The sequence below is a fragment of the Drosophila miranda genome, chromosome 4 (assembly GCF_003369915.1).
Source record: "Drosophila miranda strain MSH22 chromosome 4, D.miranda_PacBio2.1, whole genome shotgun sequence".
NCBI classification, from domain to species: Eukaryota; Metazoa; Arthropoda; class Insecta; order Diptera; family Drosophilidae; genus Drosophila; species Drosophila miranda.
The window spans coordinates 12,232,444-12,258,659 of NC_046677.1; the positions used below are offsets into that span (position 1 = coordinate 12,232,444).

General features: G+C 45.0%; 2 protein-coding genes across 8 annotated transcripts; one reads left to right on the plus strand and one right to left on the minus strand.

The window, feature by feature from the left end:
• Positions 1 to 202: 202 nt before the first annotated feature.
• Positions 203 to 24,537, minus strand: LOC108163167 (transcription activator MSS11). 7 transcript variants are annotated; one of them, XM_017298297.2, is made up of 12 exons: positions 24,356 to 24,537; positions 23,834 to 24,032; positions 12,197 to 12,918; positions 11,265 to 11,929; positions 10,088 to 10,615; positions 9,959 to 10,025; positions 9,398 to 9,659; positions 9,185 to 9,256; positions 8,493 to 8,779; positions 8,031 to 8,075; positions 7,830 to 7,967; positions 382 to 720 (listed from the first exon to the last, which is right to left on the minus strand). In XM_017298297.2, the coding sequence occupies exons 2-12, from the start codon at positions 23,842 to 23,844 to the stop codon at positions 698 to 700; spliced, it is 2,820 nt and encodes a 939-aa protein (XP_017153786.1). In that variant the 5' UTR covers positions 23,845 to 24,032; positions 24,356 to 24,537; the 3' UTR covers positions 382 to 697. The 7 variants fall into 7 exon arrangements, with proteins under 7 accessions (XP_033248763.1, XP_017153786.1, XP_017153781.1 ...); XM_033392872.1 differs by lacking the exons at positions 9,185 to 9,256; positions 23,834 to 24,032; positions 24,356 to 24,537 and adding exons at positions 1,846 to 7,137; positions 17,226 to 17,570 and having other exon boundaries at positions 203 to 720; positions 12,578 to 12,918; XM_017298292.2 differs by lacking the exons at positions 23,834 to 24,032; positions 24,356 to 24,537 and adding an exon at positions 17,226 to 17,539.
• Positions 19,263 to 20,266, plus strand: LOC108163171. The gene is made up of 2 exons (XM_017298303.2): positions 19,263 to 19,381; positions 19,449 to 20,266. The coding sequence occupies exons 1-2, from the start codon at positions 19,289 to 19,291 to the stop codon at positions 20,127 to 20,129; spliced, it is 774 nt and encodes a 257-aa protein (XP_017153792.1). The 5' UTR covers positions 19,263 to 19,288; the 3' UTR covers positions 20,130 to 20,266.
• Positions 24,538 to 26,216: the final 1,679 nt, after the last annotated feature.

Consider the following 26,216-nt stretch of genomic DNA (forward strand, 5'->3'; position numbering starts at 1 on the left):
TTACTAAAAAATGTTCACTGCATAAAAAATCATACAACACAAAATATATCGTATTTTAAATGGGTATAAAATAATAGATGATTCGTATGCATACGAATATAATAAATGAATAAATAATGAATGACACAAACAAAAAGGATCTCGTCAAATGTGATATTGTTTTTGAAATTGCCACGTCTCTCAAATAACAAAAATTATACAATACAGTATACAGTACAGTATTTTATTAGTCGTGTTTCGTATTATCCGGATTCATATAATGATCTTAGTCGATTCTTGTCATTGTAATATATGTAGTATTCAGTGTAGTTCTGATTCGTTTCGTTGTTACCTCATTGCACCTGCCTTCCAGAGCTTAACGATTAGGATTAGTATTCGTAAGGTTCGCTTTCGCTAGTTGCTTCGTAATTGTGTTAGAATGGTTTTTGTTTTTGTTTGGTTTTAGTGCTGCTACCAAATCGCGTTAAACAAACAAAAAAAAACACAAAATATATATATTTTCTCTTCATCTACAATGGTGTGGGTTAGTTTTAAGAAATTTGACTAAAAACTGCTGCTTAGTGCCCATTCCCTTGCGATCCTAACTGCGGCTGGACTTAAACTAGATGTCTAATCGTATAGCAAGCATTTCGATTGTTTTGTTTTCTCGATGCTGCTTTGTTGCGCTATAATAGATTTCTATGGCATTGAGAAATAATTATAGATCCGATTGTCCAGGTCCTGAAAAAGATCAAATGGAACAGATTATACGATTGGCCATATCTCTTGGGGGGGAGCAAACAGATAAAGCTAACACTAATTTGTGGAAATATTCAATGCTCTGGTCCAGGTCGAGAGCTCTAACCAAAGACCGGGACCGGACTTGCATACATATATACAGGAAAGAGAATGAAAACTATAACTAAAAAGTCAAATTAAAAATACAAATAAAAACTAAATAAAAGCAGCAACTGAGGAAGTGCAAGTGCCAGGCAGCCAAATCAATGTTGAGAGAAAACTTCACCTTTTCATTTGTAATTTCTTTCTTTTGTTTGGTTTTTGTTTTGTTCACATTCAATTCAATTTCAATTCAATTAAACTCAATTCAATTCTTGGGGTAAAAGCCATTCAATGTCATTGTAATTATCATTAAAGTTAACGATTAATTTTGTTAAAATATTTATATATATTTCTTACGGTGTGTAGAACAAATTAATTGAGTATAAGAAAAGAAACATTGAATTATGCATTTGGAACTCATGAATGGTTAATGTAACGAACGACTTTTCGACAAGTTTATATTGTACAATTTTCTATTTTATGGTTTCACTCTTTTATTCGGATTGTATTTATTTATGGTCACAACAACAAAAAGTAATCTTCATTCGTTGTTCATTACAAGGTGGAGTTTGCTCTCCAGTTTCAAGTTTCAACTAGGGAAGGAAAGCAGTTGGGAGTGGTATAGGAACTACAACATTTCAATAAAAATATTTGCGATACACAACAATTTCTTCAGAGTATTAAGTACTTTAATCAAAGCCAAGATGTAAATACTTGTAATTGTTAATAGATATCTGGAAGTGCTACGATTTACTTTGAGTTTGTTAATAGCTGAACATTTGATTGGAGGATACAAACCTGTTTCAAATTCAGTTCAATTCAATTCAACTATCGCAAATATTTTTATAAACAAATTAAAAAAAGAATATGGCACACAGAACAGAATCAAAATCAAATAGCGGCGAAAATAAAATAATATATTACATAGAATAGAATAGAGGACAGTTTTTGGAATATAATGAAAACATTCAATTAGTTCAAACTGTTTTTGGGGGGTTTCTTATAAAAATTGCAATTTTTAGGTACCTTAGGATTTTGAACGAGTTTTACAAAATCATTGAGTTGAGATGAAATTGGTTTTTATTTTGCTGTTTATTGTGGCGATTTGATAGATCTTTGGTTGATTTCGATTGGTTTTTGTTTTGTTTGGATTTTGGTTTTTTGTTTTTCAGGTTTTATATGCTTCGTATTATTTTTGGTTCGATTTAGAAATGATTTTGATCTTACGCTTTACTGAGGTAACAAACGAACGAACGAATGAACGATTTCTTTGTCATTGGTCTCAATTGGTTTATTTACATTATGGTACTCGTATCTATTAGATATTTAGTTTATTAATATTCAAAATGTACAATGTGTGTAGTTGTGTGTGTGTGGTGTTTGTGATTGGGATGAGAAATGCAATAACTGGCCACAGCCCCTTTTATCGCCCGTTTTGCGGGTGGGGGCAGATCGCCTGAGGCGCTTACTTTACCAAAGGATTAGGAATGCAAATCGGTTCAAAATGATACAGTGTTTTCCTCAAGAGCCCGTTTAAAGTCGGTTTTCGTTTAGTCGGTCATAGGTCTTTTGTTCCGTTCGAGGCTCTTCTGGGAAGAACTGGTCTCCCACTTAAACCGGTCTCACATTCCTGCTAAAGACTATAGATCCCGCCCTTCTATATACAACAGGCCATCTCTTGCCTTGAGATTTCCAGCTAGCATTAGACCCTGCGCCAACTGCTGACAGACCGTTCCCTGGACTGGGATTGCTGACGGAAGCACTCTGGACTCTTACTGCCGCGACCGCTGGCGATCTCTGGCGATTCCGTGACCCTGGCCAGATCGCGGTTGATGGTCTTTGAGCTGAGCACCCGCGGACAGCGCACCGTCCAGGGGCTGCGGCGCGGATCCTGGAGAGCGCGGAAGGCCTTCGAGGGTACAACCTCCTCGCCACTGCCGCTGGCGTCGCACCAGCTGTTGTAGTAGTCGGCGTACTCCTTTTCCTGCTTTGGCGTGGGTGCGGGCGTGCTGTCCAGCGAACTGTTCTCCTGGGCGGAGTCCATCTCCTCGACCAGGGCCCGCTTGGCGGCTGCCTGCAGCCGCTCCATGGGAAGATTGCGCAGATGTGTGCTGTCGCTCTTGAGGAGTAGGCTCTGGACCAGTTCGTTGACCAGCTTGTCACTGACCACGCGCTGGTTCTTGGCCGAGGGCCCCATGATGGGGGAGGCCGGGCTGTTGGGCGTCGAGGGATTGTCCGCATCGATGCTGGTGTTCTTGCGCAGCGGCAGTGAGAGGCGCTCCCGTCGCTGGGTCATGCTCTCGGCCTCGCCCAGTGCGTTGGGATTCTGGCGCCGGGTAATGGACACATTGTGGACGATCTTGCGCCGGCTGGGCTTCAGCTGGAACTCGTCAGCCTGGGCCGCTGCCTCGGGCAGGTCATTCTCGTCCTGCAGCAGCTTAAAGAGTCTGGAATGTGTGGCGGCTCGCTGGTAGCTGGTCATCTTCCGCAGCTCCGGGAAGCTCTCGGACTCGGTGTCCGTCTCTGATAGCTGTCGATTCATGTCCGTGACGCCCGAGTCATCCTCCTCGATCTCCGACTCGGAGCGTTGCGTGCTGCTGTTGCGGGACAGTGTCCCCTTTCCATGACCACTGTCCACGGATAGCGACTGAATGGTCAATGCCTTGGAGCTGGGTGCATCCTGATCGGGACCCACCTCAAAGGCGCTGATGCGGTCGCGCACTGAGATTTTGGGCGCCTCACTGAACTTATCCACCTCCAGGTCGGGCAGTCCATTGGCCAAGCGCTTCATCTCTGGTTCGGGTTCGACATACACCTCTGGAAGGTGTGGCTCAAAGTTGGTCGGAGTGGGAGCTCCACGCTCCTCTTCGTCTACCTCAGCGGTCTGGGGCTTATGCTCCTCCATAATCGCCCCATCCTCGCCTACAATCTCGTATTCTCCCGGTGGACCCAGGTCGGGGTCTTGGGGCTCCTCAGCCTCTAGGATAACGCTGTGGCGATTGGGTGTTGGACTGGAACTGGGCTGCGGTGGCGACTGCTGGCCATCGATGGAGGTGTTGAAGAAGGCCATGGCCTTCCGGTAGTTGTGTCGTTTCTGCTCGACTTCCTCGCCCTGCTCCTTCTTGGCGCGATCCTCTTCGATGTCGGCCCAGAAGTCGGGCTCCCCAACATCCTCATAGTTTTCCTCCAGCGGTGCAGCCCAGGTATAGACTGTGGCCGGCTCGTGCATGGAGGCTAGCGACATGGTATCGACCATATGGAGATTGCTCTCGGGCACCTCGTCCACGGGTTGGTCCTGTGTTTTCTCCTTTTCCTCTTCCTCGGGAGTGTCGTGGGGCAGCTCCTCGTATTGCTCGGCGAGAACCTTTTCTTCCTCCACAACGGGATCGACAATCTCCGGCTCTGCTCCACGTGCTGCCTCCAGAGTGGCCCACACATCGATTGCCACGGCAGGCTCATCGGGCAGCTTGGCTCTGAAGGCTTTGATTTCCACGGGCTTGTACGGGGTTTCCTCCACAGAATTCTGACGCTCTTTTCGGGCCCAGAAGGTGGCCGACCTGTGGAAGGTCACATCATCGTCGTCGTCTGGCTTCCTCTTCGCCTCGATCTCGGCCCAGAAATCAATTTCTTCGTCAGTGTCCACCTCTCGGGGCTCCTCGGGGTATTTCGTAGGATCGTAAGCGAAGCGTCCCGAAACCTTCTCGTCCTCGTTGCTGCTCGCTGTAGACTTGTTGTCGGCCCAGAAGTCCGCGTCCTCCTCATCCTGCTGCTCATCCTGATGGCCATTCCAGATATCCATCTCAGCCTCTAATGTGAGTTCTTTCTCTAAGTCTTCTTTGTAGGCGGCTCTTGACTGATCTTCCGAAGCCGAGAAGTCCTCGTTCTGTTCCTGCTCTTTTTGCTTCTCGATCTCCATGGGCTTTTCTTCCACCACAAAATGAACCTCAGCTTTTTGGGCCAATGGCATGGATTCCACGTGAGCCCGCAGTGTTGTTGTCCAGTGCTCCACTCTTGTCGCCGTCTCCTTCTTTAGGGGAGTATAGGTAACAGTTTTCTTATTTTTTGTCCACTGTTTTTCTTCCGACTCAATTTTCTTTTTCTTGTCTATACTCCCCCAGAAATCCATCCCTTCTTGATTCTCCATTAGCGGGGCTGGTTGCTCCTGCTCTTGAGAAGCTGTCGCGAATGTGGACCAGAAGCTGTTCTTCGCTGCCTCCAAGGAAGCCTGTGCCTTAGACATATCAGCCGATTTGGGCCTGGCTAGCTGGGGTTCTGCGCTGTTCTCCTTGGCCCTTAGTTGGGGAGTGTCGGTAACCTTTACTTTCGGTTCTAATGGGGCTGGTTCTGTGTTGGTGGTTTTCCAGAAGTTTTTGGACTGTTCCATCATTTTCTGTGCCTGCATTTTTGTGGCCATCAACGTGGCAAAGAAGTCAAAGTCCTCCGTCGGAGCACTGACAGTCTCTTCGACAGTTTTGGCTTGGGGTTCAGGCTCTGCTTTGGCCCGAGATATGTTGTTGGTCACATCGTTGGCTATGGTCTCGCCCAAGAACTTGTTGCGCATGCCCAGGGAGAAAGAGGCGGATACGTCTTCCTTGCTGGCCTTGAGAGGTGTGGCCATCTCTTCAACGGAATAGGCCTCTGTAGTTCTGTACTTCTCCACCGAGTTGGAGCGCGATGAGTTGGACAGACTTATGGTTACACTCACCTCACAGTCGTCGTCCTCGTCCTCGTCTGCGCTCTCTACTTTGGCCACACTGAAGGAGCTGCGCTTGCTCTCCGCACTATTGACGATGCTCTGGCGCTTCTCTTCGATTTGGGTGGTATTGCCGACCTGGACGGTGGCTATGTTCTCATCGTTGGAGCTGCGACTGAAGGAGAAACGCAACGGCAGGCGAACGGTCACCGAGTTGGACTCGTCATCATCATCATTGTCGTTGTCCTCAATTTGCTTCTCTATGTCGTCCACAAGGGTTGACCTGGAATCGTCCCTTCGGATGACAGTCTTGGCATATTCGCTACGCTCCAGCTCGCTTTCCTCCTCGTATATGACGCTCAGGTCTTCTTCGACCACATAATCATCATCGATTTCTTCAATGAGAGCCTCCTGCTCTTCCTCGAGCTGTTCTTCTTCGTCAAACATCTCATCCGCTGTGGTCACATCCTCATCATCATCATCCTCATTATCGCTGCTCTCCGAGTCCAAATGGTGATCCAATGCCTTGCCTTTGTAGACCTGCACGTTGGTCACTGACTTGATTGCCTGCAAGGGAGCTGGTCGACTTGCGTGCTTTGGGGTATCCTCCTCCTCGTCCTCATCATCGCTGGTCTCTTCCTCAGAATCGCTGTCATCCATCGAAGCGTTCTCGCTGGGAGATCTCGCTCCGAGTTCCTTGGACTGCTCGCCCGCATAGTCCTTCTGGAGCTGCTTGGAGAGATTCGCATGGGTGTTGCCGCCGGCAATCTTGTTAATGTTGGCCAGACGCTGGCTGAGCATATCGATGACCTCGTGCTTGCTGGTGCAGATATTCCGGGTCTTGGGCCTGCTCACCAGCTCCTCGATCTCCACGGAGTGGGCCCGCTTGGGAGAATCGCGAGGCACCACCTTGATGTGATGCTCCATGATCACCTGTGAAGGCATGTCATCGGTGCTGGGCGTGATGATGATGTCCGGGAGCACGCTGCTGGCGCGACTCTCATCGTTGGAGCTCTGACTGTAGCTGGGGGCCACTGGGTAGGGATACGGATGCCCGTAGGGAGGCATGGCATGGAACGGTGGATACCCAGCCGGAGGTTGAGCATCGCCGCCACTTGGTGGATGTCCGTAGGGCGGCATTGTGGGCGGATACGGGTACGGATAGAAGTACGAGTAGGGCGGATATACATCGGCTGGCTTTCCCTCCACCGCATGATGCGGCGGCGGTGGTGGGGGATAGGGATAAGGATACGGCCAATGGGATGGGGCCATTGGAGCTGCCTCTCCAGGGGGCGGTGGCATGTACCAGGGATACGGATAGCCATAGGCATAGGGATAGTGTGGAGGCACTGACTGAGAGCGCGGGGGACACGAGCTGTCGGCAGAACTGAGGGATGAATTGGATGAATATGTGGCCTGGGTGTGGTCTGTGATGGGTTTGGGGGTGGGTGTGGATGATGTGTAACTGTGACGTTTATTGGTTTTACTGTTAATCTCATTGTTATGCTGTTTATGATTATTATTTTGAGTATTTTCAGTATTTTGATTATAGTTATTATTATTTGGGATTTCGTTCAATTCAACATTTTCCAAATCCGAGTCCAGCTCGGTGTGAATTTTATGTTCTGAGGTCGGTTTTTTTGGTATTTTTTTGGATTTATTTGTTTGGAGCACGGTTATCATAAGATATAAAAGAAGAAGAAGAGAAATAGACACGGTGAGAGTGCGGTATTATATGTGTTCTGATTGATTGATTGAATTACTGAATGGTTGATTAAACGATCAAGCAAGGCTATTGTATGTACAGGTATATATGGCGAGTGAGGGATGCAAAAACTGGATGCTTTATTGGATAATATGTTCGATCTTCTTACGATACGGTGGGAGCGGGATGCACTGACAACTGTACAGAAAAAAACATCATCATGCAGTCTGATTGACAGTGTTCTTCCATACTTAAATCGTATGCGCATCGCTTTTCTACCAGGGCAAGAATCAATACTCAAAGCAAAAGGTGAAATCTCTCAATAAAAAAGGCTTTAAGAAAACTAAAACTCTAGATGCAATGTCTCGTATGTACTATGTATCCATGTGGGGTGTGTGTTTTTGTGCGAGTGGTGGGTGTATCTGTATGGGATTACTTATGTGAGGATGGTGGAGCTTATATGGATATATATATATACAGCGATGATATTTGTCTCGTGTTTTGTATGAAGTTTCGGAATCAAAACTTTTAACTCATTTTTAGACAACGATATACTGCCATCAGGGTAGTCTTCTGTAATTTTTTTTTTTTCACATCTTTAGGAGCACTTACCGGCATTTTCGGGTGTTGTCATTGCCTGTAGGATTTTGAATGATCGACTGGGTATAGCACTGCCGGTATATTTCTTCGGTTCCGGCACCTGCTGTTCACTGGGCGGCACATATTGCTGTGATTGTTGTTGGGGTGTATCTGGTGATAAGATTTATATGGCATTAGTAAACATTTCTAGGTGATTTTCTTTAGTTGTTCTACCATTACGTTGGGGCGTAAAGCGATTCTGGGCCAAGACTCCGTTACCTGCAAGAAAATCAAGTTTCAAACCATATAGAAAACCTTATCGAGCAGTGGATTTCACGCTTGTTAAATTAGTCTACTTAGTAGAGCTGCAATAATTTTGATAATTGAACTAAATGGCACCATTTTTTAAACCGTATGGGGGACACGCACAGAAAGCTTGTTAGTATACTAAGGACCAAAAGTTTGATGTTGTTGTGGCTGTAAGCGGCTTTCAGTATTGTTAGTACAGTTCCTAAAAACCTGAGACCTGAAACACTTTCCCTTCCCAGGAGACACGCACTTTCACCATGACAACACCCCATCCCATCCCATCCCAATGGCTGAATGGAGACCGATGTTTGTAGGAGAAAGGAGAGTATGAGGGGCGCCGAGGATAGATCTGAGACTGGGGGCCAGGGGGAACCGTTCAAATCTCACCTTGCGGGGACCAAGCTAAAGGCGTACCCGACTGCTGCTGATCCTGGGCCAGTTGCAGGCGCCGCATCTGCTCAATGGTCGGACTATTGCGTGCCTGCTGGGCGCTCATCTGGCGCGCGAACTGGGGCCGCTGCAACTGCGGCACCCCGGCCTCGTCCAGGGACGCTGGCTGCTGCAGCGGGGACTCTTGGCGCGGGGGCTCTCCACCGCTGCCATCGTCCACCGTGTCGGTTATCTTTTGCAATATTCTAAACGATTTCGATTGGATGGGCGGTGAGCGCGGATCGCTGCAAGTAGATATAGGCGTATGTTAGGTTAGGTCGTTGGTTAGCATGCAATCGAAAATGTCTCAATAAAACCAAATTACAACGATTTGTTTTGTTTTTGTTTTTGTGCGAACGAAACGTGTTAGGTTGATTTTTATGATGGAATTGGGTTGAGACGAAGACATGACATTTTTGAATTGATTTGAATTTTGCAGAGATGTACGAGACTGTACTTGCAGATGATGTGCATATGGTAATGGCAAGACACAACATTTATCCACAGTTCAATAGGAAACTTGTAGCAGAATGAAAGCTTTCTAGCTTTATTTGCTGCTTCATAATATGTTTTACAACACTTAAAGCTGTGCATGATGTGAAAGAAACGATTGTTATGGCGATCGATTGGCGACTGTGCTCTCGTACTACCTGAGACGGTTCTTTCTGTAGAGTATCTCTGCCTCGAGTGGACACTGGTGCACATACACATTGTAATTGCCACTAAATAGTCGTTGGTTTGGTTTAGTTTGTAAAGAAGCACAAAATTAATACGCATTAGTGCAGGCTAACTGTTTAGTGTTGGTAAAACACAAAGAGAAAAAAGAGAAAGCCATTGCATTCGGTCCGCAGCACTGTACTTACTTTTGAAGCAGCACTGGAGACTGGGAGACGGGTCCCCCACGTCCGCCCTCAATCGAAATGGGTATAATCCGCGCGCCATTGGCATTCCCGTTGCTGCTGCTGATCCCGTTGCCCGTTGGAGGAGGCTGGAGGTTGGGCGACAGGACACGCTGGGAGCTGGGCTCACGCCACTGCGTGTGCGGGTGGCTGGACTGGGCTGGATAATTGTTGTAACCTTGATCGACAAATTGATTAGCTGAGCGTATTATGTGCCCACCAGGCGCTTTCGTGGGAAAGAGAGAGTATACATAGACACATGTTGATATAGAAGATGGAGAGTTACACATTTGGACAAGATCAAGGAATATGGGGAGGGTAATCGAGGGAATACAGGAGACATTCCGGGGAGTGGAGAGTGCATGGTAGTGTTGAGTGGGTTCGTTGTTTGTTTCAGTTCGGGCTGGGCTGGGTAGGGAATAGTCTACCAGGGCTTGGTTTTAGTTACAAACATCAACGGGTTTTAGGAAAGCGCCACAAAGATAAGATACTGAACAAATGGAAGGCTCTTGCGGTGTAACTTACCACCAAAGTTGGGCTGTGCAGCGGCATAGGTTGGGGTCTGCTCCAGTGTTATGGGTATGATGCGCTCCTACAAATGGAATAACCGGATTAAACAGAGCTATCCTAGAGTTGTGTCGAGGATTAGCTTACCCTTGGACCGCTTTGAGTGGTATTATTGTTGCTGCCATTCGTGTTCAAGCTGATCTGCAAGCGCAGTCCCCCTGCCTGGGGATGCGAGCCAAAGTTCTGCTGACCGATTGCTGCAGACGGAGCCGAAACAGGACCCGCAGTGGGGCCATAGCCATTGCCTTGTACCAATTGTGGCTGGTAGAAAGATGTCTGAGACTGTGGCGGCTGCTGTGGCTGGGACTGGGGCGCCGGCGTGGTCTGCCTCAAGGTCGAGGGCAGTACATTGCCATTTTCCTCGGCACGAGCCCAGGGTGCCTGTTCCTTGCTTGCTGGCTGGGAGCTGAGCCAACGCAGCGGCTGGTTGCTCTGCGGCTGCTGTGGTTGCTGCTGCTGTTGCTGTTGCTGCTGTTGCTGTTGCTGCTGTTGTGGCAACTGACGCATGGGCGAGTCGCGGGACGGTGTTTGCTGCTGTTGCTGGAGCAGAATGCGCTGTGCCTGGGGCTCTGTGGGCTGAGCCAGGGGAGCAATGTAGAGCGATCCAACGTTGGTCTATGTAGAATTATAGTTAGACGAAGAATCATTTAAAAGATTTGTTATATTTTCCATTTCTAGACATTCCGTTCAAAAGCAAATTGGGTCTTTGCCTTGCCTCAAGTTCAAAATTCGTGTTTGTCCTTTGCGGTGTTCTAATTTTAGCTCTGATTCTTTCCCCGCTGCACTTGGCGATTGCGTTCAATGTTTAGTTTGAGTTTTCTCTTGGTTTTCTGCTCTAAAAATAGCCTTTGTGCTTCCGCGACGCATTTGACATGATTTTCAGCGCGAAAAATGTTTTTGGCTTACTGCAGATGGGACCACAACTTACAAAACCACAACACGCAATGAAATGTATTCAAACTGATATATTTCAAGTATTAACAGCTTTAGACTGATTCAAGGATAATGGTTTTAAATGTTACTCATGCATCGTCGCTCAAGGGCTTTCGCAATGTGACATATGAGTAACAAGGCTAGAGGTCACATCGAAATGGAAATTACTCCGAAATTTGCGACTGTGCATACACTCATATTTATTGACTGGTTCATTCATTCATCAGTATGAATCAATCGCCTTTAAACTAAACTCGTAAGTAGTGGTAAAAGTGGTTACCTCTCAAAGATATATAGTATGTAAGAGTGTTCTTCATATTTTTCTACTCACCGGCTTTGCTGCTCCTGGATATTGTGTTTGTTGCTGGCCAAAGTTCTGTTGCTGCAGCGGCTGTGCATTGAAATTGGTTGCTGCTGATGTCTCAATCCGTCCTGGGCTGAAGACATCGCGAGATCTTTGTTGCTGTTGCTGCTGCTGCTGCTGCTGTACATTGTTGTAGATGGGCTGTGGATGATGTGGGGCCTGCTGCTGCTGTGGGGCAGGCTGAGCACGCTGTGTACGCCACGGCACGGATTGGGCTGCCTGTTGCTGCTGTTGTTGCTGTTGCTGTTGCTGTTGCTGCTGCTGTTGTTGCTGTGGTGCATTAGCCAGGGGAGAGTTGGCTGCTGGTGGTCGTTGCTGCTCAAAGGGCGAGCGGGGACTCTCCGTCTGACGCTCGAAGGGAGAGCGAGGACTTTCCGCCTGACGTGTGTAGACGCTGACAGCTGGCGATGTGGGCATGGCCACACTGCGGAACTCCTGACGCGGCGACTGCTGCTCCTGCTTATACTGCAGCGGAGTGGCAGGCGGCGTAGGATACTGCTGCTGCTGATACGCTTGCTGTTGCTGCTGCTGTTGTTGCATGGGTGGGGTCTTGGGTTGCTGTGGCTGAGTGGGTGTGTAGGGGCTATAGCTGTTGCAGTTGTTGTTGCTGCTGTTGTCAAACGATTTTGGACCTACATTTGAAGAAAATATTTGCATTAGATGTCGCATTGAAACGAAAACCGTTGTTGCTTGAATAAAATCGTTTAGTGCAGTTAGTGGGAGGTTTGAGCCAGGCTTTTGTAGGGCCTTTTCCATGTCTTGAGTTAGTTGAATGTGGTTTAGAAGAAGCAACCGTAACCGCTTAGTAATTGCTGGCGAGGTGTCATGAAGAGTATCGTAATCAGTATCGGAACCAAAACCCCAATGATCAAGCCAGCGAGTCCTTCAGCTCTGCTCACCATCGACAGCATCTGAGTTGTTGTAATTGCTTCCATTGCTGCCATTGTAGTCTCCATTTTGGTTGCTGGTGGTGCTGGTAGTCTCTGGCAGGGGACTCTTGGAGCGGTCCTTGACATACTCATCCTTCCAGAATGTGTTCTTCTCCACCGGTGGTGGGACCTTTCGCAGAGCGGCCATTGGGTTAGCCGGAATCTTGATTTCCGGACGGAAGCCCAATGGGGGAGGTTCGAAGCGCTGCGGGGTCGGAGACTTGCGGGCCGTGGCAGGCGAACCTGGTGCACTGAGTCGGCCCGTGGGTGGCGCTAGTGTGCTGGGTTGTTGGGGGGGTGGTGGTGGGGGTGCAGCAGCAGCAGCGGCACCAAATTGAGTGCCGTTCTTACCCTGTGTCTGTGGTTGCGGTGGCGGTGGCGGCGGCGGCAGCACCTGGAAAGGCATCCCCATTGCAGCTGCGCCCATCGCGTTGGCCGCATTGGGGGCTCCCCCTGGCGACTGTGGCTGGGCGGGTCTGTTCTGTTGGGCGGCTCCTGTGGCACCCTCCGACTGGGCGTTGCGTGCCAACCGTTTGGCCATGCGCTCCGACCGGATCTGGGAGAGATCTATGCCGCCTGGGGTGTAGGTGAACGGCTTCTTGTCTTTAGTCATCATCGCATTCTGTACGCAGGCCGGGGCCTCGTACCCTCCACCTCCTGAGCCGCCTCCTCCTGCACCGCGTTGTCCATAGCTGCGGAGAAGAGAAGCCAACGATTAAATTCGATTAGCCAACGATTAGCCAAAAAAGCCAAGAGATTGCCAAATAGTTTCATTTTCACTTCGCCCTCGAGCTATGCTGATTTTCCCTCCATTCTTCGCTACTCGCATGCGTCTTGGCTATTTATCGAAATTTTTGTTAAATCTTTTTCTAATTTATTGTTTTGCCCTCTGGGTCGCTGCTGATCGAGCGAGCGAGCCCTCATTTGTGTGTTTTCCTTTCTTTGCTGCTGCCTCACTAATGAGACGCTCATCGATGGTTCAATGAGCCGCGCGATGCCTTGACTTTTTTACGATCGAGGGGGAAAGTGAGTTGAAGTTGTTGCGGAGCACCGGCACCGTCCATATATGGTGAGGCGCCCGACGGAGTGCCAAATTTGAAAGGTTGAAAGTGAGACGACTTCATGGGGCATTATATTATGGCAGAAAACATTGTCTCGCAGAAATGCCATGGTTTTTTGTTTCTCATCACAATAATTTTGAATTGGATTACTTTCGTTGGTTCAGAGCAAAAAATGTGATTTAGTTAATTTATTTTACGATTTCCAAGACAATCGTGCATATTTGAAGAGTCCTCATCTTTTGGGACCCCCTCTGGAATTTATATCATTTATATGTATGTTGTGTACCATTTCATATACACCCAGAGAAAAAAGTACTCATATATAAATTGAATATATTTCCTACAAATAAGTTAAATATGGGTGTTGAGAAATTAGCTGGTTAGTTTAGTTCAATGTTCATTTGTATTACAACTGCCCTATTCACGGCTTCTGATTGTGTTTTACATGGGACCGTCGCATCGCATTATCTTTCAATTCCCTTTTGCAACCGCCCGCATATCGCTGTACCGCCGCAAATCAACCCCGCTATTGATAGATATATAACCTCCGATATTATAATCACCAAATAAATGAAATAAAACCTATTAAAAATTATACAGTCCACCCATTCATAACCAATGGGCCATATTAAAAAGACGACAAATACATATGTACATTTATGTTTAAATCAAAGTAATTTTAAAACCGTATATTTAATTTAAATATGGGTGTGTTTCTTTTTACTATGCCATTTTTCTCTCAGTGAAGTTTAATGTTATTGGAATCTCTGGGTTCGATTTCTTAGTTGGAATCGATTGCCGTTGGATTTAGAATATGTATATAAATTTATAAGACCACATTTCCTGGGTGATATTTTTTCTATACTTTACACTTTTTTCGAGTAGCTACCCTACCTTTCCCGTTTATGCTTTCCCCCATCATCATAATTCGTTTTTCATGTACATCTCTCTCAATATTTAATGTCGACTTTTCTCCACACAATTTGCTTAATTTTAAAGGCCTTTAACGTTGACAATTTGCTAATTAAAAGCGAAAATCGAAGATATTCGGCGGCGTTCTCGTTGCTGTAGTCCCAACATGGGAGGAGATACGTACACAGATGGATATGTACGTATGGATGTTGAAAGCCAGTTATGCTGAAAGAAAGTGATGGGCAGGCATCTGGCCGTCGAGCTGGAGGTCTGGGCCTCGTTTCTGGTTCGCGTTCGGGTTCTGAAAAGTTGTCAGGCCTGTTGCATGCTACGAGTATGCTGCCTCTTGCCACTTGCCAGTGCCTCTTGTCAGTCAGCTTCATTAGTTTTTATATTTCCCCGCTCGGAGGCGGACAGAGGCGACACACGAGTGTGTGAGGAGAGTGCGTGAATGATTCGCCTCCAAGTGGGTCAGGCGAACAGGAACAGGTGACGTCTTTGCGTCTGCTGCCAGACTGTTCCGTTCCGTTCCGTTCCACAAAGTTGACACGGCCAAAGTGTGGCAAATTTATTCAGATATACTCGTATGTACTCTGTGTCTGCCCTGCCCTGCACCGCCCTGCCCTCTACGGTGCTAAACCGGGCCGTGCTTAACCGCAAATGCGAAGGCCGAGTGTGGGAAAACGATTGCAACACTCAGCTTACCCCCAGAGCACAGAGCACAGAGCACAGAGCGCCTCAGATGCAAATTGGAGCGCGTGCATCAAAGTCAAATGCAAATGACGCAACTCCCGCGCTGCGGTTGCTGACAGAATCGTCAGCAAATGACAAAAAACAAATCGGCAATTGCCCCTATAAGAGGCGCGATCAAAGAAATGCTGTTTGCTCCTTATAGGACGGCGCGGAAAACTATGGAGAGATATGCCCCAACAAGTTGCAGACACTCATGCCCAAGTCGGCTGAACTTGCCATTGATTATGTCCGAATGAATAGCATTGGCATCGCCAGCGACAGCTTCCATAATTGTCGAGGCGTGCCCAAAATTGTGAGGTCGTTCAGTTCGGTGCAACGTTCGTATTTAGCGAGTATGGCAGGGTAGGAAACTCAATTCAATTTACACAACAGTTTCGTTAACTGTTTCTGTTTATTAAACGTTAGCTGGCCATATTTGGCCCGGCCATCGGGTTATGAAAATTATTAGATCCCGACAAGCCTAGGAAAATGTCAGTGCGCGCAAGTGCATTGGTGATTTCCTGTTCAATTGCGATATTCTTTCATTGTTTCGACCGGTCCGTTGGCCATCACGCATTCTGAACTAAACTAAAACAGTCTGTTGCCAAAATCACCATCTCAAAAACAAACATTAAAAACTTTTGGATACACGCGTTGAAGGCCCACGCGGCGCCCCATCCCATCCCATGGCAGATGTCGTCCGATGACGTCAATGGCCGATACATGGCGTCAGTACCTTCGACTGGTACTCGTACACGGCCTGCAATTGACCACAACTGCTTGACAGATTTGGCAATTAGTGGTCTCCCGAGAGCATGTCAAGCCACTGGGGAGCAGAAGCAGGAAGATCTGGTCAAGTGCAGGCCACATTGTCATTTGCATACCCCATAATCGGACGTGACTAATTAACTTGCACATTGCACAATGTACATAATTCCCTTGCTGCTGATACTGCTGCTGATGAATCATAATCATATGCACCACTCACAGTGACATTTTCGATTTGCACTTTGCGCCATAAATAGACATTTGTAATACATAAAATACAGATACAAAAAAAATATATTCCCAGCAAATCGAGTATAGGCCATAGCATTTCGCTGGCATGACATTCATGCCGAAAATAAAAGGCAAAAAAAAAACGGAAAAATCTTGCTCTTGTTAGCACGGAAAGCTGTCCGTGCGTGAGGAGAAAACATGCTAGAAAACTCAAAATCAAATGATAGAAAAACATCTGTGCAATTTGCATTTTCACTTTTTTTCGACTCTTTTTCGACTCTGACTGGGATCTGCCCCCCTGCGCATGCAAATGAGCGTGCAAATATGTATCTGCAGTCAACTGCGACTGCCTGCTCGGAGTTGGGTGGATGCAACAGATACGAGCACTGCTGGACGAGTGCTGTGGAGCAGGGCGATCGACGGGGAGATACCCCATGAGGAAAACATAGAAGTCTAACTACATCTGTTTGCAAGATATAAAGATAGAAAGATATGAGGAAGATTCTGGTTCGAAACGTTTTCGCCATGGGGGGAAACTCTAACATGAATCCGACTGTTTATTTACGAGTATTTAATGCCAATCATATTAGATATCTTGTCTTATTGAACACTTGTAGATAAATTATTAATTAAATGAGTATTTAATATCTTTACTAAGATATAAAAGACTTTGAGCACAATGTGTTATTTGAGTTCTAATAGAAGTACAGAATTTTATTCAATTATGAACAATCCCTAAACTTTTCTGAAATTCATGTAATATACGCCAAAAATCATATACGCCATCTATTAAGTCCATCACTCCTTGGAGTACCCTCTAGAAAAAGCAAACTTGTTGCCGCGGCGCTGCTTCAGTTGCAGTTGCAGCTGCCCGCGCATATTTAAAGATCAAGGGCGACCCAGCAGCACCATCCGCAGCAGTGGAAGTAAGAACTTGAGAGCTGCCACATGCAACATGACATAATGATAGTCATTGTCCGGCCATCTCTCAGTATGCGAGCGTGTCTATAAATAGACACGGCTGAAGCTGAAGCTGGAGCTGAAGCCAAAGCCGCAGCCGCAGCCAAAGTACAGGGTGCCCTGACCAGCCGCCCACATTCCACAGTTGAGCTAATCTTGTGATAAATATTTGCCAAGAAATTGTTTTGTTTTGTTCTTTACGCCACGAGTATTTTTCCCAACTTTTTTGCTATTGCGCTTTAAATGCTTATCAGGGACAACGCTTGTCTGACGAAAGTTTTCTTTGTTGGGCCCCCGAGAACGAGACGAAGACGGAGACGGAGACAGAGACTTACGATGATTCCAGGCAGTTCTTGGTATCCGCAGTCAGGGGCAACTCTGACAGTTGAAATCCACGATCCTGACGCACCATATAGGAAGGCAGCGTGTCGATGATGGCATTGGCCTTATCGTTGTACGATCCCAGCAGTTCCCGATACTTGGAGTAGACGACGCGCTTCAGTTGCGGATTCTTTACCGACGAGGGTGTGGAAGATGGGGACGGCGACGCGGCCGGAGATTGCAGCGTTGAGGTGGCCATTGTTTTTCGTTAATCTCTATTATTTATATTGTTTACTGTATTATCTTAAATTTTTTGTGCAGTTGGTTAAACTGGTATAGCAATCGGGAGCAAGAAAAGTCTACAAGATTGAAGAGTTTTTTATTACATTATACAATTGCCCTATGCCCCAGTGGAGATACTAATCGTATGTTGATAAAGCACAAACAAAGAGTGAATTTGTTTGCTCCATCGATTTGCATTTGACAATTCCCAGACAAAGGCACTGGCAGTCAGGCAGACACTATGGGACCCAAGCCCCAGAGCCCAGTGAGTGAGTGACTCAGCGATCGATGGGGCAGCCAATCTAACCTTTTTCGGTGCAGACCAGCCGGCAAATGATCATTTCGTTGATGACTCAGAACAGCCGAGAAGAATCAACGGACGGTTGGGGAAATCAAAGAGGCGCGTAAGCAATATGGAGCAGGCAGCTGTTCCGCCTCAGATATACTCGTATGCTCACGCAGCTCTATTATTTTTAGCCATGAGCTAAAGCGTCTAATCAAATTAAACAGAATCCACTGGTACTACTAGATTGCTCGGCCCTCCCGAGAGAGATAAAAGGGGGACATCTTACAATGGCCTTGTTTTTGGGTACGAATTTTCTCACTTAGGACCCGCACAGACACTCACATGGACGCACATGGACACACATGGACACATGAAAGTTTAGACACACGCGCAGCGCAGAAGTATCTGAAGTCGGGTTACGACGAGTGTATCTGAAAGCGCACTGGCGACTGAACGCAGCAGAGTCTCGACGCGCATTGAAGTCGAGTTCGCTGGAGGTTGGCGACTGCGCCTGCGTCTGCGTCTGGGGCTGGGGCTGGGGGTCTGAGTTGTTCGGCAACTTGTTGCAGATACATTTTTCGTTGCCGCAAAAGGAAAACCGAGCTCATGATAAACGTTCGGCTGGCACGCGGTGGCTGTCTGTGGCTGTGTATCTGCAAGATACACGGCCTGCCAGCGACCTGCAGAGCAGACCAATTTATACGTCTGTCACAGCCGTTCGACGCCGACGACAAATTTAAAGCTAAACGCCAAATACTTTCGACGTTTTGGTCTATCTGTATCTGGTATCTGGTATCTCCAGGCTGTATCTGCCACTCTTATCGTGCAGCTAATTGTTTTTGCACGGCTGTCATGTCGCCTGCTTATTACTTTGGTGGTTTTTCTTTATTAAACCAGCCCGTTCTCCGTTTATCTCGCACTCCTCTTTCTGTCACATTTCTGGGGATTTCTCAATCGAGTCCCAGCTACGCTCCACGTACACCTTTTTGCTCTAATTAACACAAGCATCTGCGGAAACGCTTCCCACTAGCCTTGAAGATAAGATAAGTAAGATTATCGACGACTGCCTTGGGATTTCCTGAGGCCCCCGTCGGTTAAATAATAATTGGCAAGAAAGCGTTGAAGAATTTTAAATGCAGAATGACTGGTCGAAAATGATTTTCTTTTGCCAAAAAATCTGTGCGCTGCGCTCCCAATTGCCGCCTGCCACGGGCTAAAATGCTGACAGAAGAAAGAAGCACAAAGAAGGGGAAAGTTGCGACACAAATGACTATAGAAAACATGTCTGTGACTGACTCCGATTGCCGGTCGTGGATGATTCTAGACATTGAAACTGTATTTCAGGTTGGAGAAATAACTTTCGCTTAATTCGATTACCAATGCACGCAAGGCCTGCGACTAGCCAGAATAGCTTTTCTTCCAGCACTGCCAATGAAATAATTTTAAGCAGATTTGAAGAGCATTGAAGTGTCTGATAACTCTGTCAAATAGTCAGCACAATCGTTTCAAATGAATCATATAATCAAATATTCCCAGGCAAAACTGTGTGTGCAATATAACACGATGGCGACACGTGGAGATCTATGCACTAGTGAAATGTTGGTAAGTGTCGAATACTCTGTAAAATGCAGTATACGTCCCTACAATACGCCACTAAAATGTGGGACAGGCCTTTCTCGATGTGGAGCAGATCTTCAGCAGACCACTGAAGTGTCCAGTGCCATTCTGTGGGGCGGAGCTGACGCCAATGGAGATGCTAACCCATCTTTTGATGGGTCACAGCCCCGGCGAGTCGATGCTGGAGACAGTGGCCAATTGCCCCGAGCTGTTTCATGTGCAGCTCAACGAACTGAAGGCCGGAACAAGCTATGTGATTGCTGTGCTCGCCTACCACGGCACCCCGAAGGCGGGACTCAGCACTCCGGTCTCTCCAGAGCTGCAAATCGTCCATCAGTTGCCCGTAATGCTCGTAATGTATGTCACTCCGCTGCCAAACAAACACAACGGTAACGCCAGCGACAACGTGGAACAGACCGTCATCTTCTACATGGTCAGTCCGTTGATGACCACGGATGTGGGTGTCCAGATCACGCTCCTGGACGGCGACCAAGATAAGCATGGCCAGAAAGCCCTATGTCAGCTTTCTGCGCAAACTCAGACGGGTGCTTACGGGCACGGGTTCGGGGAGGTGGAGCAGCTCTTAGTCCACATGGAGTTCGTTCACTATTCGGCTAGCAGCGTTCAGAAGCTCATCGACGCGGACCCGGAGCGGCAGCTTCACGTTAAGGTCGTTCTGACTGGGGAACCGAACTCGTTAGGATCGGAAAGCCACCCAGAGTATCCAGAATAGTTTTGCTCGGCTGCGCTGACTCATTCGGATTGACAGACACATTAGAGCCGGCACGGCCCCAATTGACGCACACTTGAAATCTATAATCTGAGTGCCTGACAATATTTTTCGATCTTTCATATACTATGTAAACAATATTCCTTAACCAGCTGTCAAATGTCTGCTCTCTGGTCTGTGGTCTCTGGTCTCTGGTCTCCACTTATTCATTCAGTAAAAATCGTATTTTTTGGCTGCCCCAAAAGTGGGTCATACAGAGATATGTGGTCTGTTGCAGCCATCAATCATCAATCACGAGGGCCATCTAATTAGTTAGCCACAGGCCACAGACTTCTTCCCCCTAAGAAAATATTCTCTTTAATTATGTGTTAAATGTTTCTCTTTCTGAAAACAATTTCTCGAATCATTTCTTTTGGCCCTTGTTTGGTTTTTTTGACCCAATTTAACTTTCTTGATTTATTCTATGATGCATCTAAATGCAATCTCTTAAACGCAACACCGAAAATAAAAATGGCAATGCTTTTACAAATATTATGACTAGAGTTGAAAATTGTCTGGAAAATATATTTATATCTATAGTACTTCTGAACCATCTTTGATGTTCTGAGAATTCTTGTTGTCCGACAGCTAACAGGTGGCGCTAAAAAGGATTATCCATAAGCTATGTATATGAGAGTACACATACATAGATAGATATATAAAGATATGTATGTATGTATAAATCCCCAAATGAGTTTAAATTTAGCTTTCATATTTTCCAGTTAGATCAATATAATTTCTATATAATTGGATTCATCATCAACCCAAAAACAAAGTGCTACCAAAACTTTAATGGCAACGCCATTTAGTCTAGCGATAGCGGCCATAAATTAACCCAAACTAAACAAGAAATAAGGGAAAGGTACAAAACAACCAAAGAAGAATATATGTAGTAGGTATAACTAATCCTATTTATAAATAATTCTCAATTTGCAAACATAAAAACGAACTAAAGTTTATATGCCATTAAAAGCGGAAGCAAACAAAAAGATCTCTAAGGAAAACGTAAAACAAAGCGAGGGAAAGCCACGCTAATAATATAGAAAAAGCTGATTTTCATATCCCACCCACACCCTCGGACACGACACGGGCGGGCATGTGTAAGATTATAATATTTCAGGCCTCTTATTGCTGGGACTGACCTTGAAAAACTTGTTATACGCCGAGGGGCGAAACTTTCCGAAGTGGGGAAAAAAGTCTACGTATACGAGTATACGTATACGAAGAGGGGGCTCAGCAGTCGCAATCAGGGAGCCCATTCATCACTTTCTACGACTACCCGAGTCTGCAGCTCGTTTTGCATTTGTCATTTGCGATTGGCGCTGCGTTGATTGCATGACATGGCCACATCAGACGGAGAGGCGGAGAGCCTGGACTTGCGCTTGAGCTTGAGCTTGAGCTCTGGGCTTGGCCTGGGTCTGTGTCTGGGTCTGGGTCTGGGCTTGTAATTATTTATATTAATCTGGCCTGGGTCACCCTGGCGACTCCAGGTGAAAGTGAAACCGAGCCAGCGCCCGTTGCACAATGCACTGCGGCAATATTTTTTCTTCGGCTGATTGGAGGATACGTAATTTTTATACTCGTACATTTTTCCTACCACAACCACATGTGGTCGTCGGTTTTATGGCCAGACGGGCAGCAGAGTCCCGGCAGCGCCTTTTTTCGATTTTGGTTTTTTTTCCACTGACTTTGAATTGGTGTTGGCTGACAAATTGCCATGATATTGATTTGTGGAATGGGAAAACTAAATCACGAAAATTTGATTTGAGAGAGTTCCTTTTTTTGGTTTTAAGTGAAAGTACGTAACAAATATACGATACGCGTTATAGACTGGAATAAATTAAATCTAGTTTGTAACAATTTTTTTTCCCTAACTAATCTATTTTGTACTTTTTCCTCTCCCTAAAAACCTCCTTTTCTTAGTTATTCCTTTTCAAAGATCATTTGATTACCTCTTCGAATTCAATCAATTTCATGAATCATAGATTCAAGTATCTTGGGAGTGCTCTAAGTATAATCACATTGACGGCCAGTACCTAAATTCCCAGTGGGTTTTGAATATGGTGTTTTTTGGGTGTGGTCTTCTCATCACAGTTTTATTTCTTCTTTTTATCGACGTTACGCATCTTCTTTTAAGTTATTCTGCCCCTGTACATTCGAATTTCACGGTCAAATGCGATCAACTTGAACTTCGTGAAATCCATTAAAAATGCAAAAATGACTAAAACAAATAAATTCACACCTGATGTACGCAATTTACAAAAGCAAAACAACCGACAAAGAAGTGTCAAAATAAGTGTCGTTGACAAAAATCAAAGTCATGTCTGGTAATGCATCAAAAGTCCGGTCGTTGAGATGCGAAAACTTAAATAAATAAAATATTTACGAAATATTTACTTTGTCAATATTTGTTCCAAGTTCACACGTAAATTAATGGCAGAAAATATATGTACGTATGTATGTTTTTGTGGCTTTTACAAGATATACAGATTTCAAGTCCACATATCGTATACTTGATAATACATATGTGCAAGAAATTAAATGAAGTGATTATACTTTTAGCTATACCTAAAAATCAATACATTGTGTATTGACTGAACCTAGAAATTTATGATTTTTTACAGGGAATCGATTTTGAAGTTTAACAATGCCTTGACTTTGCGAATATTACAAGTATTATTAGCTGAGTTTAACGATCAATAAAGGCGGATGCACATTTTATTTTGGAAGAAAAAAAAACAGTTATCTGTAATTTTCATTGATTATATTATTGATACATCTTAATTATTATTAATTTCTTGTTTTCTGTCCATACTTTTCCTTTGCTCTCTTTTCTCTTCGCATCACTTTGACCCAATTTCCTCAATATATTATCGCCGATTCTCGTGGGTGCTGAAAATTTATGCGCGACACATCAACGTCAGCAGAGCAGTGCAAAAAAAGAAAATTCTGTCCGAAGAAAAATGTTGAAAAAATCAAACAATAAGTGAACTGCATTTTATGCCAAATTCTTAAATTTGTTTCGTTGTTTGAGATGTTCTCGGGCATTGTCTGAGTGAAGTGCGTGGCCAGAGGAAAACTTCCGGTGAATGCCGTCAGTTGTCTAAATTCCCAACACGTGTGCCAAATGCTTTTAGACACGGCCGAGAGACAGCTGGCGGCTGGGGGTAGAACATAAAACTCTGCACCAAAATCTCGTTGAAAAATACGATATTTAATTAATTAATTCGCCTTTATGTGAGGGAAAGACAGGGGTGCCGGGGAAAAGGAAAAAATTGTCGCCTGCCAAAAAGCGCGTGCACCCGTGGGGCCGAGTCGAGAGAGCTTCGAGGGAGGGCGTGAGTGTGGGCGAATCGATGGCCTTCAAAAAAACTCATGTGAGAGCCTTAATTGTGAAAGACATCATAAAGATGTTCTGTATATACGATATATATAGTATATATATATCTATTCATACATGTTTTATTTATTGTCCCATTCTTTCAAACAGCTCCTCCGGCATGGCGTTGTGTTTTTTATTAGTTTGCTGAACACACTTGAAAAACATTGGAAAGATATAGTGCAGCTGCCACAAATCTTGTCCAGATTGGATTGCTATGTTACCCGAAGCTACAGTGTACTACAGGTTATAACTATTCCCATGCCCCCAGATTTATTTTATAACTTACCCAGAACTCATCTTAGCCGCCTGCTTTGTATTTCAAGTTCAACTTCGAATCACTTTTACACACCGCCTCCACACAGCAGCCAGAAGGAAGAAATCGGTTTCTTTTTATTTATTTTTCTGTCGTAGGCGATGGTTTATGCCGAATCGCACGCAAGTTCTACGAAAAGATTTAGCAAGGGAAACCTAAGCACACAGAAACACTGAAAAATTCATGGAAAATTGAAATAAAATTATGAATAATGAATTGAAATTTATTTCGCACAAAATATCACGCCTTCTTATATAACTTTCGGCACGAACACGAACACTGCTAAATCACTGGGAAATAGTTTTGTCTATATAATCAAATGGTACATGTATCTATATCGTTTATTGAGTATCCAAAGATTATCTTTGGGGCTCTCCCCAATCGGTCCGAGGTATATTTGAGGGTTTCGAAAACCCTTTTCGTACACAATTGTTCGGTTCAGAATTTTGTAATTTTCTATTAATAAAACGCGCCACGGCACGACGTATTGCTCACTTTTGCTAGAGAAAATACTCGTATCTACATATATCTATATATATTTGTATATATAGACAGCCCAGCCAGATAGATAGACGATATAGATATATCTATGTGTTAGTTTTAGATGAAAATTTTCTTTCTTTCGGATGGTTTTTCTCGTTTGCAACGCGTTCAAGTTAGCAGCCCAAGTCGCACTGAATTCGCACAAGAAATTTCCTCGGCCGAAAACCCGAAAAGCCGAAAAGCCGAAAAACACATTTCACATTTCGAAACAAATTCTCCTTCTTCTCTCCTGTATATATTTTTCGACCATCGGTCATGTCGGTGTCTATATGTCTGCATATATGTATACGAAAGCCCGTGCCGCTGGCAGTGAGAGTGTCTGGGTGCCCGTGCCCGTACCCCTTTGCATGTGTAAAGTGCGTCTGCTTGGAAAATTCTATTCTATGAATTTTGAGTTTATTTAACAGAAACAACAAATTGAGCAAGCCCGCAGTTGTTTGTACTTGTTCCTTGCTTTATGCTTTCCTTCCCAGCCAGCCAGCCAGCAATTGTTGCCGGGGTACCGAACACTCTCGAAACATTAAATAAATTACTTTTCGTTCGATTCTTTCACACTTGGCGGCCAAAACATTCGGGCAACAATTTCTGCACTAGTCGAATCGTTTTCGAAAACTTTTCGGGAAATTATTTGATGCTAGGTGCTAACGATGTTGGGCATTTTGTATTTAATCAAATGGTATTACTTTATTTCAAATAAGAGAGGGTAGCATACCCTGTGAATAGCTTTTAAACTGATGTAATATTTAAAAAATATATGTGAAATAAATGGTCAGACCTTGAAGGCATTTCAACAAATTAAATATTTAAAGGATTATTTCAACTAAAGCGCCTAACGGGCTAAGGCTTTCGAAAGGCTGATTATTCAAAAAGATCTTGAATTTCTTAATTTTAAGAGACGATTAAGAGTAGTTTTGTGAATATGTAGATTATCTTAATTTGTCTCAAACTAATTCCTATATTTGTTTCCCAGACTGTAGCTAATTTTGTATTGTACGTAGCACTAACACCTTGTTGTTAGTTGTGTTGATCGAGAGCCAAAAGAGAATATAAGGAAAGGCCCCCAAATGCGCGCTGATTTACGAATAAAACTAAAGAGTTTTGTATCAGAGACACAGAGAACTCATGCGCACAATGCTGAAATGATGTGAATGATTCCACTCGGTGTGCTGGCCCTGTACTGCGGACAGATGCTGAGATAAATCATAATAAATCACATCTGCTTGGAAAATAAATAATAGAAGGCGAGATTATATAGCGCTGGGAGACCACTAGCAAACATCCAGTATATGTAGCATATTTATTATAGAATATATATAGCTAGAACAAAGCATAGTCCCTGGGAGGGGAGATGTATGGCAAATGGAAAAGAGCAATGTCTGGGGGAATTAGCAACTCATTCATCTTGAGGCAGGCAGTGGACCAATGTTGTATTTCGAGTTAATAATTAACATTTATTGTATGTACGAAGTCTAATTCAAGTTCTTCGTGTTCTGGGACGGACCACACCACCTGTCCAGGCAGCGAGAACACAACAAAGTTGCCTGATGCCCTCGATTATAAATAGATCGCTGGCTCTTTACCGATATAATTGATATACATAGATGTACATATATGTATGCTTACATATATGTATGTACGCGCGAGTATCTATCTATACATATCGGTTCGTACTTTTCTTTATTTTTGTGCAAAATGCGCCATTAAGTGGTATAAATAGATCTTTGAAAAGCGCACAGGGCGCTGAGTCAACGAGTGCCTCGAACATTAACCTCATTAGAAGAGCGTCAAATGATTTTCGGTTCATGTGTGCGGC

Coding starts and splice junctions, on each gene's coding strand:
- LOC108163167 (XM_033392872.1), bottom strand. CDS start 17,470: ATGGCCACCTCAACGCTGCAATCTCCGGCCGCGTCGCCGTCCCCATCT. Junction 10,616..11,264: donor ATCCAGGAGCAGCAAAGCCG/GTGAGTAGAAAA, acceptor AATTCTACATAG/ACCAACGTTGGATCGCTCTA. Junction 8,780..9,397: donor TCTCCAGTGCTGCTTCAAAA/GTAAGTACAGTG, acceptor ATCTACTTGCAG/CGATCCGCGCTCACCGCCCA.
- LOC108163171 (XM_017298303.2), top strand. CDS start 19,289: ATGAATCATATAATCAAATATTCCCAGGCAAAACTGTGTGTGCAATAT. Junction 19,382..19,448: donor TATGCACTAGTGAAATGTTG/GTAAGTGTCGAA, acceptor AATGTGGGACAG/GCCTTTCTCGATGTGGAGCA.